This window comes from Sceloporus occidentalis, unplaced genomic scaffold (assembly GCF_023333645.1).
Source record: "Sceloporus occidentalis isolate IW3139 unplaced genomic scaffold, rSceOcc1.0.p SCAF_8, whole genome shotgun sequence".
In the NCBI taxonomy this organism is placed as follows: Eukaryota; Metazoa; Chordata; class Lepidosauria; order Squamata; family Phrynosomatidae; genus Sceloporus; species Sceloporus occidentalis.
In genome coordinates this window covers 44,426,633-44,438,346 of record NW_028316988.1, presented here as the reverse complement: position 1 = coordinate 44,438,346, position 11,714 = coordinate 44,426,633, and the positions used below count along the sequence as shown (strand labels likewise).

Below are 11,714 nucleotides of genomic sequence, written 5' to 3'. Positions count from 1 at the left end.
ACACAAGGATGGCTCTCTGTGTTGTTATTATTGGAGTCAAGGCAATAATGGCCCATTGCCCTCTCCCCTCCTAGATTATATATTTACATATGTGTAAATGGGTGTGTGTGTATATAGTGTGTGTGTGTGTGTGTGTGTGTGTGTATGTGTGTATGTATTGAGACCACTTCTTTTTGGAGCATGGCAGCCCTCTCCTCTCGTCTGTGTGTGTGTGTGTATTGAGGCTGCTTCTTTTTGGAGCAAGGCTGTAATGGGAAACCCACTGCCCTCTCCTCTCGTGTGTGTGTGTGTGTGTGTGTGTGTGTGTGTGTGTGTGTGTGTGTGTGTGTGTGTTTGAGGGCGCTTCTTTTCGAAGCAAGCGGTAGCAGGAGCCTGTGCTGCGCCTCTCTTCGGGGGACTACGGCGCAGGGCTGCTGCTGCTGCTGGTGGTGATGAGTCAGAGGGCTTGGTGCTGATGCTGCTGGTGCTGCTGCGCCTTCTCCTCCTCCTTCTCGGCCTGCATCCCTGCATCCTCTCCATCCCTCTCCATCTTGGAGGCCCTTCGGAAGGCCCCTTCCTCTGGCCTTGTTGGGGGGCAGGAAGGGGCCTGAGAGGCACCCCCTTTATCCCTCCCTGCCTCAAGAAGAAGTAGAAGACCTTGAGGCCTGCCTTCAAGGTAGCTTTCCCCTGGAAAGAGAGGCTCCATCTTCTTGGATGCTGCTGAGGAGGATGAAGAAGAAAGGGTCTTCTTGGAGGAGGGGACCCCCAGAAGCAAGCCCCCCAGCCCTGGGGGGAAGGATCCACTGAAGAAGCCGGGATCTCTTTCCAAAGAGCTTTTTATTAATATTGTTTTATTAATATTAATATTTTTGGAAGGGGGCATTGATCTGGAGAGAGAAGGGTGATCTCCCCCCAAAAAAGATGGAAGGGATCGCTTTGATCTGGATCAGTGGCTGAGGGAGGCGATCCGGGGATCCATTGTTCGCCTTCCAAAGGAGAGGAAGGATCCCAGCCAAAGGAAGGAAGGAAGGAAGGAAGGAAGGAAGGAAGGAAGGAAGGAGGAGGCACCCCTTGGCCTTGCCATCCCTCCATAAGGCAGAGCAGGCCCAAGGCACCAGTCAAGGGACATCTGCGATCATCGCGCATCAAGCCTCTGCACCAGGAGAAAAGGCGCTGCGGAGAGGGACTGCCTCCTTCCCTCCTTTTCTTGGGGGAGGATAGGAAAGAGAGGAGGAGGAAAAGGAGAAGGAGGAAGAGAAGGAGGTAGAAGAGGAAGAGGAAAAACAGGAGGAAGAATAATAGAAGCAAGAGGAGGAACAGGAAAAGGAAGAGCAGGGGAAGAAGAGAAGGAGGAAGAGGAGGAATAGGGGAAAGAAAAGGGGGAAGAGGAGAAGAAGGGGGAAAGAGGAGGAAAAGGGAGGAAAAAGAAGGAAGGGGAAGAGGAGGAGGAAAAGGAGGAGGAAGAGGGAAAGGAAGGAGAGGGAGAGGGAAAGAAAGGGGAGGAGGAGGAGGAAGAAGAAAAGAAGGGAGAAGACTAGTCTGAGAAGGGTGAGGAGGAGAGGAAGAGAAAGAGGAGGAGAAGGAGGGAGAGGGCAAGAAGGGTGAAGAGGAGGGCGAGGGTGCCTGGGCCGGTGGGAGGATGGAGGCCATCTGGCTGTACCAGTTCCGGCTGATCGTGATCGGGGACTCGACGGTGGGCAAGTCCTGCCTGATCCGGCGCTTCACCGAGGGCCGCTTCGCCCAGGTCTCGGACCCCACTGTCGGCGTGGACTTCTTCTCCCGTTTGGTGGAGATCGAGCCCGGCAAGAGGATCAAGCTCCAGATCTGGGACACCGCCGGACAGGAGAGGTTCAGGTGGGCAGCAGCAGGAGGCCCCCCGATGATGAAGGGGAATGGCCCTCCTGGGGGGGGTCCTTCTGGCAAGGGGGTCTTTGCTCTCCTCCATCCCAATCCATCCTTTTCCTCCTTGGTTCTTGCAAAGGACCCTTTGCTCTCCTCCATCCCAATCCATCCTTTTTCTTCCTTGGTTCTTGCAAAGGAGGTCTTTCTTTCCTTCATCCTTTTTTCCTGCTTGGTTCTTGCAGCTGGTCTCCTTTGTGCTGCTGCCAGGACTGGGTGCAAAAGGTGCAAGGTGTGTGTCTGTGTGTTGTTGTTGTTGTTGGGGAATCATGCTTTGTCATTGCTGGGCTGGAGGTGCCATTGAGGGGCTGATGGGGAGAAGAAGAACATGGACTTGGGGTGGTGGTGGTCTTGGAATAAAACAGACCTCCAGGTTACAAGATTCTCCCCCTTCCCTATATATATGGTCTTGCAGGAGATATGAGTCTTTTTAGGGTGAGTCTGAGCTCAACCCATATGCTGCCAAGGGTTTTTGCAAGGGAATGCCAAAGCCATGCCCGCTTTGCCCAGGGCTGACTTGTGACCTTTGGTCAAAAGTGGTACAGTCTTGCGCCACCTGATTCTTTTAGGACACCTGAGTCTATCCTCAGTGCCCCCAAAATGCTGATTTTAATCCCCAAAAGATGCAATTTGGCCTTAGAGTCGCTGACCTTAACAGCGGAGAAGAAGCATCCCTGGTCTCTCTTTGCCATTTGCTCCTATTGCTTGTCTATCTATCCAAGTGACAGGCCTCGCAACAGGAAATAAACTGGTGGCTGGGGAAGCTTTTCCGCATGCGTTGGGACGGATTTGATGCCTTGGAACAAATTCCTTTTATGTGAGTACGACTCCCAGAATCCTTGGCTGGGGGATTCTGGGAGATTTAGTCCCCCCAGCTTTGCTTTCTCGGTCGAAAGTGGCACAGTCTATTGCAAGACGCAGGCTTCTCAATGCCCTCCAATGCTAATTCCTCTAGAAGACGCAAGGCCTTTAAAATGGATGAAATCCCTGGTGGATTGGGTCCTTGGTCAGGTCTCAGGGCTGCATGGAGAGCAAGCTGTCATGCCTTATTATTATTATTATTATTATTATTATTATTATTATTATTATTTCTTTTGAAGGAGGGGCCTGCAATCTTGAGTGTTGTTTCATCAGCAGATACGTCTCCTGCAACGTGACTGAGAAGTGCTTTTAAGATGGGCAAAAACACATTGTGGATTACCATGCAAGGACATTCCCTCTCTCTCTCCTCCATTTATTTTCTTCATCTTGTCTTTTTTGCAAGGGCAGCCTTATGCACAAAAGAAAGGAAGGCATCTGAGCATTGTGTAAAATATGTAGAGCAATAGGGTGGGCAAGGGAACGTTGTTCCCATGGGTAGATTTGTAATTGCTTCTGCGAACAAGGTGACTCCATCATCTCTTGTAGGGATGAAACGATTTATTATGTTTATGTTGCTATTGTGGGCCTTCAAGTCGTTTCTGACTTATGGCCACCCTAAGGCAAACCTATCATGGGGTTTTCTTGGCAAGATTTTCTTCATAAGAGGCTTGCCTTTGCAAGCCCTGAGGCTGAGAGAGTGTGACTTGCCTACAGTCACCCAATGGGTTTCCATTGTGGAGCTGAAAGTTGAACCCTGCTCCAGAGTCACTCCAACCACTATGCCATGCTGCCTCTGTGACATTTTTACCCCATCTTTATCCAAGGGGGCCAATACACGGACCTCATTCCCACTACTTTTTAAACTGGATCGTGATTTGGTTCGAACCGGTTCAAAGGACCCTGGTTCCCACTTAATCTGAATCGCTAGGGGGGCCATGCGCTAGACCCATTTAACCCGCGTCTTTTTTGACACCGATATTTTCAGCTTCTTTTTCGGTAAATCCATTCCGCACAAGTGTGAACCACAAGCGGATCGGAATCGATCCAAATTTCCCCTTCGTCCGGCTGGGACCGAATCATTTTGAATCGATTCATTGATGAATGGGAACCACAAGTGGGTTATTTTGGAGGGGGGGGGATGCGATTGGAGCAAATGTAGTGGGAACCATGCTCCATTGTCAAATCGATCCATCGATTTGGATCGCACACCGATTTATCTAAGTGGGAATGAGGCCTGTGGTTTGTTCTCCACTCCCACCCATTTTATCCTCCCAACAACCCAATAAAATAGGTCCAGCTTAAAGATCATGACTAGGCCAAGATCCCTCCTTGGAGAAGAACATCATGGCTGAGGAATGCTTTGAACCAGAGTTTCTTAGGATCTTCACCTGACCCTCTTAAGGCTTGCATCTACACAGCAGAATTAATGCAGACTGACACCACTTCAACTGCCATGCCTCCATGCTCTAGGATTCTGGGATTGGTAGTTTTGTGAGATATTTAGAAAGCTCTGGTGCTCCACCGAATCCCACAGTTTTATAGGATGCAACCGTGACTGTTAAAGCAGTGTCAAACTGGATTAATTCTGCAGTGCGGCATCAACTGAAGTGTGCTTCAGCAATACTGATAGTAGCATATACTTTTTTTAAATGACACATCTAGCAGTATAATGGCGATATCTCTAGATCTTCCAGCATTAGCCATGCTAAGTGGGGCCAAAGGTCCCCCAATCCTTGCTCCAAACCTTGTAGCTTTGCTGTCAAGCTCTGAGTTTCTGTATTATTCCATTGCCAGAGATGGAGTCTAGGGAAAGATTTTTCTACCCTGTTGCAACAGACCTCGGTGTTTCAGGAACAAAGCTTTGTGTTGTTCTTTGCTTGTTATTTTCCATTAAGTCAGCTCCAACTTATGGCAAACCTATGGATGAGTGACCTCCATGAGCATCGACAGGCCAGTTCAGGTCTTGCAAACACTCAGGGCAGCAATGAAGGAATCAATCTATCTGCAATGTGCTTTTCTTTTTTACCTATTACTGTACCTTCCACTTTTCTCAGTGCTATCTTCCTTTCCAGTGAGTCATGTCGTCTCGTGACGTCTCCAAAGTACAACAGATTCAGTTTAGTCATCCGGGCTTCCATTTAGGCTTCGTTCGCTCTTGGGCCCATTTATCTGTCTTTTTGGCAATCCGTGGTATCTGAAGAACGCACCCCCAGTGTCGCATTTCAAATAAGTTGATACTCTTCCTGCCAGCCTTCTTCGCAGTCCAACTCTCTCAACCATACACAGAAATAAGAAATAGCATGGCATGGATGATCCTGGCTTTGATTTTCAGTTACCTATCTTGAGAATCTTACCAAGTTCCAACCCTTTAACTCATTTCTGATTTATTGATTTCAGTTTCCATTTCCATTGATGACCAAGGTGTTGTTGTCGTTGTGTGCCTTCAAGTCGTTTCCAATTTATGGCAACCCTAAGGCGAATCTATCATGGGGTTTTCTTGGCGACTTTCTTCAGAGGGGGCTTGCCATTGCCATCCTCTGAGGCTGAGAGAGTGTGACTTGCCCAAGATCATGCAAGGGGTTTCCATGGCCAAGCCAGGATTCGAACTCTGGTCTCCAGAGTCCTAGTCCAGTTCCCAAACCACTATACCATGCTGGCTCTTCCAAGATAGAGATACTCATCACTAGCTTTTTCTTAATACTGTCTTTACAAAACTCATAACTATTTTGATATCTTCATCATGCACTTCATCATTATGGCTTCAGTAGGAAAATGGATGGCCATAGTTTTAAACAAGCCTTTAATCAAACAAAGGCCAGAAGTGTTCCCACACTATAACCTTTTTCAGTAGCCAGTATTCTTTTTAATCTTCTAGTTCTTCCCACCAAACTGAGCCAAATACCATATTTAATATATATCACCCTGGGATATACTTCTGTTTCTCATTGATAGATCCATTGTAAACTTCTTAATGTTTGTTAAACACAGAAATACTAATATATCTGAATTTATTTCCTAACTGTTTATTTCCTATGGATCAATTTGTTGATGCCACAGCTATTCTATAGAAGACTTCTGATAAGACCAAAATTCAAAGCAAACTGCAGATATAATCCAATGGGAAACCACTTTAATTATCCTGGGAACTGTAGTTTATTGTTGCAGCAGAGCTCTCTAACAGAAGGCTAAATGTCTCACAAAACTACAGCCCCCAGAATTCCCTAGCATTGAGCCAGGGCAGTTAAAGGGGTCTCAAAGTGGATTATTTCTGCAGTGTGGATGTGGCCTTAGTATCTTAGAGTTGAAAGGGGCTAAAAGGGTCATCTAATCCAACCTAGGAATACACAACTAAAGCACTCCTGAAAGATGACCATCCAATCTTTGTTTAAAGACCTCTAAAGCACATCTCTGAAGGCAATCTATTCCATAGTCTGACATCTCCTACAATAAAAAATGTATTTCTTATTGGTTATGTGAAATCTCTTTTCTTGCCATTTGTATCCATCGTTTCATGTTCTAGTCTCTGGAGCAACAGAAGACAAGCTACATGGCATTCCTTTGGATAAAGTCACCTCTCTGACTTCTCTTTCTGCAAGCTAAACATACCCAGCTCCTTCGCCTACAAAATCATTGGCACTTAACAACCTGAACATTAAAAATGCAAGGATTTATAGGCTGGAACCCTGCATTGAGAGATATACATTTGGCACATAGATATACATCTGGCACATACAACCTATATCTCTTGGTGCAACCCATCTGTTCCAAATCTTTTAAAGGATGGAGGTCCTCTTGCCCAACATGGCCATTTCCATGTTGTTGGAGAACTGGGAGATCAGTGACGTTGCATCCAGCTACTTTCCTATCCCTTCGGATATTTCAAGACGCCTCTCATGCCACCTAAGTCTTCTCTTTCTCGCACTCTCTGCAGGGCATGCATACTAAAATACTAAACAATGCTTAGCATTTGCTGTAGCACATTTGAAGGGAGAGTTAAGCAGCCGGCCAAGCTGGGCTTCTCTTTGCCCAGTTGACAGCTCCACTTGCCACAAGAGGAAAGATCATTTTGCTTCAGATGGGTTCCCTGCATAAGATGCTTAGATGCACTCTTGCCAAGAAAATCCCTGGAACAGGCTGTCTAGTTCGCAGAAAGATTATAGGCAAGAGAGGGAGGGAAGGAGGGAGGGATGGGTGAAAGAGATATAAATCTGGTTGTACCAATTGGGAATCCTTTGTCTATTCTGTCTGAAATTGAACAGATCTGATGCTGGGTGCGCAAAGAGGACAAAGTAGATACCCTAGAAACTAATGATGTTTGGAAGGAACACACAGAGGTTTCCTACAAAAGGAAGAACAAAAGTGAAAGAAAGGGCATAACATGAATTCGGTTCACCTGAAGAGAGGGAAGAATGTTACTCAGGTAAAGGACAAAAGAAAGGAATTAAAATTTGACCGAGAAAACAAATGGAGAAAGGGAGAAAATACTGTATATCCCTAAGAAACAGGTTTTTACTTTCTGCAGCCTCTGTACCAGGAGTTCCCAAACTGCACACTTCCAGATGTTGCTGAACTACAACTCCCAGAGTCCCTCACCACAGACCATGTTGGCGGGGGCAACTGGGAGCTGTAGTTCCACACAACATGGGGACACAAAGTTGGGAACCATTGTTTAATATGTTGACCCTACTACCTTCTTGTTTGAAAAGGTGAATTCCAAGGCTGTTCTCTTTGGGGAATGTCAACACAGAGAAATATAACGTACTACGCTTAGGGAGAAAAAAAATGAAACGCAGAGATATAGGATGGGGGACACCTGGCTTGATGACAGTCCATGTGAAAGGGATCTAAGAGTCCTAGTAGACCACAAGTTGAACGTGAGTCAACAGTGTGATGCCTGTAAAACAATCAATGCAAATCTAGGCTCAATAGTAGTATAGCATCTAGATCAAGGGAAGTCATAGTGCCGTTCCATTCTGCTTTGGTCAGGCCTCACCTGGAATAATGCTATGTTCAGTTCTGGTCACCAGAATTTGACAAGCTGGGGTTTGTCCATAGGAAGGTGGCCAAACTGGTGAAAGGTCTGTAAACCATGCCTTATGAGGAGAGACATAGGGAGCTGGGGATGTTTAGCCTGGAGAAGAAAAGGTTAAGGCAGCGGTTCTCAACTTGTGGGTTATTTGGAGGATCCAATGACTCTTTCACAGGGGCTCCTAAGACCATCGGAAGACACATATTTCCAGTGGTCTTAGGAACCAAGACAAAAATAATGTTATGGTTGGGGGTCACCACAATGTGAGGAACTGTATTAAAGGGTCACGGCATTAGGAAGGTTGAGAACTGGGTTAAGGGGTGACACAATAGCCATGTTTAAAACTTTGAAGGGGTGTCATCTTGAGGATGGAGCAAGCTTCTTTCCTGCTGCTCCAGAGAATAGGACCTGGAGCAATGGATGCAAACTACAGGAAAAGAAATTCCACCTCAACATGAGGAGGAACTTCCTGACAGTAAGGGCTGTTTGACAGTGGAACACACTCCCTCAGAGAGTTATGGGAGTCTCTTTCTTTGGAGGCTGGATGGCCATCTGTCCAGGGTGCTTTGATTGTGTATTTCTGCCTTGCAGAACGGCATTGAATTGGATGGCCCTTGGGGTCTCTTCCAACTCTATGATTCTAACAGGGGTATTACATCTAGAGATTACCATTTGTCCCTTCTAGGAACCCAGAGGGGATAATAAAACTAAAATCCCGGGTGGAAATGTCATGTGAGAATATCGCACTTTTCTACATCCACTGGCAGTTGCACAGTACCCCCCCCCCCCCCCCCCGTTGCAAGGCTGGAGGGAAAGGCAATTTGCAAGGAGCGTGTTCCTCATTAAACCGGTCATTATAGCCTCTCCGGGGGCCTTTCGTTCTCTCTCTTTCAGATCGATCACCCGCGCCTACTACAGGAACTCAGTCGGTGGCCTGCTCCTCTTTGACATTACTAACCGCAGGTCCTTCCAGAACGTCCACGAGTGGCTCGAGGAGACCAAGGCCCACGTCCAGCCCTACCAGATCGTCTTTGTTTTGGTGGGCCACAAATGCGACCTTGACACCCAGCGGCAAGTCACCAGGCATGAGGCCGAGAAACTGGCCCTCGCCTACGGCATGAAGTACATTGAAACCTCGGCCCGGGATGCCATCAACGTGGAGAAAGCCTTCACCGACCTGACTCGGGATATATATGAGCTGGTGAAACGGGGAGAAATCACCATCCAAGAAGGCTGGGAAGGGGTCAAAAGCGGGTTCGTCCCCAACGTAGTGCATTCCTCTGAAGAGGTGGTGAAATCAGATAGGCGATGCCTGTGCTAATGGATGGAGTCCAAGCGAAGGAGGAACCGAGGCTGAACGTGACGAACCCAAACATACCCTGCTATACAAACTTGGTGTGTTGGAAGGATTATGGAAGGATACATATCTATATATATGAAAAGAAAGGCTGTGGTGGTGGTGGTGGTAGTAGGGCCGGCACCGATCCTTGGTGCTTTGGACTTCAGAAGAACAAAATCGCGAGGGGCTTTGTAAACTCCATTATGTAGGAATGAACCCAGATGCATGCTATATATTGTAGGAGACAGGGTGAAGTCAGACAGCAAAGGTCCAAGGAGTAGTAAAGCGTCAGGGCATTTTACACAGCCTTGTTCTGAACAAATCTGCCCTTGAGTGCTTTGTTTGGAAACCACAGTCCGATTAGCCTATTGATAAGAAACATATTTAGAGGAGGAGAAATACAGAGAGAGAGAGAGAGAGAGAGAGAGAAAATGTGGCTTCTATTAACATTATATTTTTTAGGGATATTAAAACATAACCTGGTTGTTCGTCCCTTTGCGCTCCCTTGCCGGTTAATACCAAAAGGGAAAAACATGTGTACAGAAAGAGTTGAGATAGCTAGGCCTATACCTTGGTACAATCTAAACCCCTTTTAAAGGAAAAAAATGTTGGTCGCAGAGACCCATTCGAAATGCAGCCCCCCAAAAATCAAATTTTCTTCATTGGTCAAGCCCTTTTTGAAGGCTTCTGTTCCCAGGAATTTGATGGCTCAGCCATTGCTTCTCTGGTATTAAACTGGAAATGTCACCAGGGTTTTTTTGTTACTGTAAACGCTTGCCATCAGTTCTGGAAAAATCCTCAGCTACGCATGAGATGTAATTCAAGTGTGGATTCAGCCGACAGCCGACATCAAGCTTGAGGCAATTTTTGTCTGTTTTTACACATGTAAACTTGCCTGTAATGAAGGGTCAGGGAAGGAAAGAGGGAAAAGGAAATGCATCTCAAGGGAGAACACCAGGTTTTCATAAAGAATGATGCTTTTGCTTTGGGAGAAAGCGGGTTCAAAGGCAACGCAGGGTTTGCTCTTTGTGTATTTCCATTTACTAGCAGTTGAAAGAGAAGCCCAGGACAGGGTCTGTGACGAAGGAAGGCAATAGAAGAGTTAAGGAGAGGTGCAAGAAAGAAATGTAAGCTTTTGAAAGCAGGATTTGCTCTGGCTTGGTTCATGCAGTTTTAAGGAAGGCTTGGTTTCTTCCATAGACCATCAACCCGTTGGGTTCAGCAAGGAAGATGTGAGAGTGAAGGAAGGTCTAGGGACAAGATAATGTATTTGCAAGATACATGGTGGCGTTATTTTGTTTTTGCAAATAACTTGATGTGGTTGATGTTGTAGAGAGGGATTTGAAGGTCCAAGAACACAAGTTCCTTGTGCGCCACTGGGTTATACAAGATGCCCACCTAACCAAGATTAATCTGTGTTATCTCCAGATGCACCGCCACGCTTTGTATCATGGATCATTTTGTTTAAAAAGCCAGGCTGTTATCTTATGACACGCATAAGAGTCTGGATTTAAAACAAAAGGAAATGCTGCTGGAATCTCTCACATGTAACTTTGAAATTTCAGGATGTGCAAATTCACACGGAGGGGAAAGGCAGCACAGTACGATCATTTTATTTCTGCACATTAGCTCAAGCGTGACTTTTGCAGCCATACAATGGCAAATGTGGAAGAAGTATAATATAAGCATAATTTGGTTGTGTTGAAAATAAGAAGTAGAGGAGCTTCATAGTCATGAAAAGTTTAAAAATCTGAGCTCATAGTGATTCCCAAACTTTGGTCTTCCAGATGTTTTGGACTTCAGCTCCCAGAAGCCCCAGTTTGGCTGACAGGAATTCTGGGAGCCGGAGTTCAAAACATCTGGAAGTATCTAACCCATATAAAGAGTATGAAATATGAAAACAATAGATGGAAGTACATAGGTTCAAGGTATGTTACTGTTGGATGGTTGGACCCAGGTATACATTGCATTCAGTTTTTTGGATGACAGTTCCTAGCATCCCTGAGCCAAGGTTTAGATTAGTCACGTTCTTGGTTAGTGCAAACACAAAGGTGATCAATGGGGGGCCTTATTGTACTTGTGACTAGGTCCCATCAAAACACAATTAAATCTGGATCTTCACTTTTGTATCTCAAAAGGGTTTGAAGTTCTAGGGTTAACGTTATGGAAAAGGCTACCCCAAATTTAAGTTGTATTTAGGGCTGGAGACATGAAGGCCAGGAGGAGGACAAGCAGAGGAAAAATGTCACCTCTTAATATTAGTTGATTAAAACTACTTTAATTAGGAGACAAATTCCTAGATAAACAGCTGATTTAATTATATATATATATATATATATATATATATATATATATATATATATGCGCGCATAAATTTGCAAGTAAGAAAAATGTCTCTAAAGGAACAGGAATTGGTTTTAGATAATGCACATGTCAGAGGCATTTCATCGCTCTCACTGCTGCCTTCTAGGGATGTTTTGTTTCTCAGCTTTTCTTTTTTAAATGTGAAAACTTGAAGTTTCTCATTCATACATGATTAAATGTTGCAGTTTACAAGCAGTTTCTAAGGCCAAATAGGTACTATTGCTTTTTTTAAAGGGTTAGCGA

The 11,714-nt window shown here is 45.6% G+C and overlaps 1 protein-coding gene across 1 annotated transcript; it reads left to right on the top strand.

Moving 5' to 3' along the window:
* The first annotated feature begins 484 nt into the window (after positions 1-484).
* On the top strand, positions 485-11,419 carry LOC149308806 (ras-related protein Rab-39B). The gene is made up of 2 exons (XM_089536499.1): positions 485-1,833; positions 8,663-11,419. The coding sequence occupies exons 1-2, from the start codon at positions 1,619-1,621 to the stop codon at positions 9,087-9,089; spliced, it is 642 nt and encodes a 213-aa protein (XP_089392625.1). The 5' UTR covers positions 485-1,618; the 3' UTR covers positions 9,090-11,419.
* Positions 11,420-11,714: the final 295 nt, after the last annotated feature.

Coding starts and splice junctions, on each gene's coding strand:
- LOC149308806 (XM_089536499.1), top strand. CDS start 1,619: ATGGAGGCCATCTGGCTGTACCAGTTCCGGCTGATCGTGATCGGGGAC. Junction 1,834..8,662: donor GCCGGACAGGAGAGGTTCAG/GTGGGCAGCAGC, acceptor TCTCTCTTTCAG/ATCGATCACCCGCGCCTACT.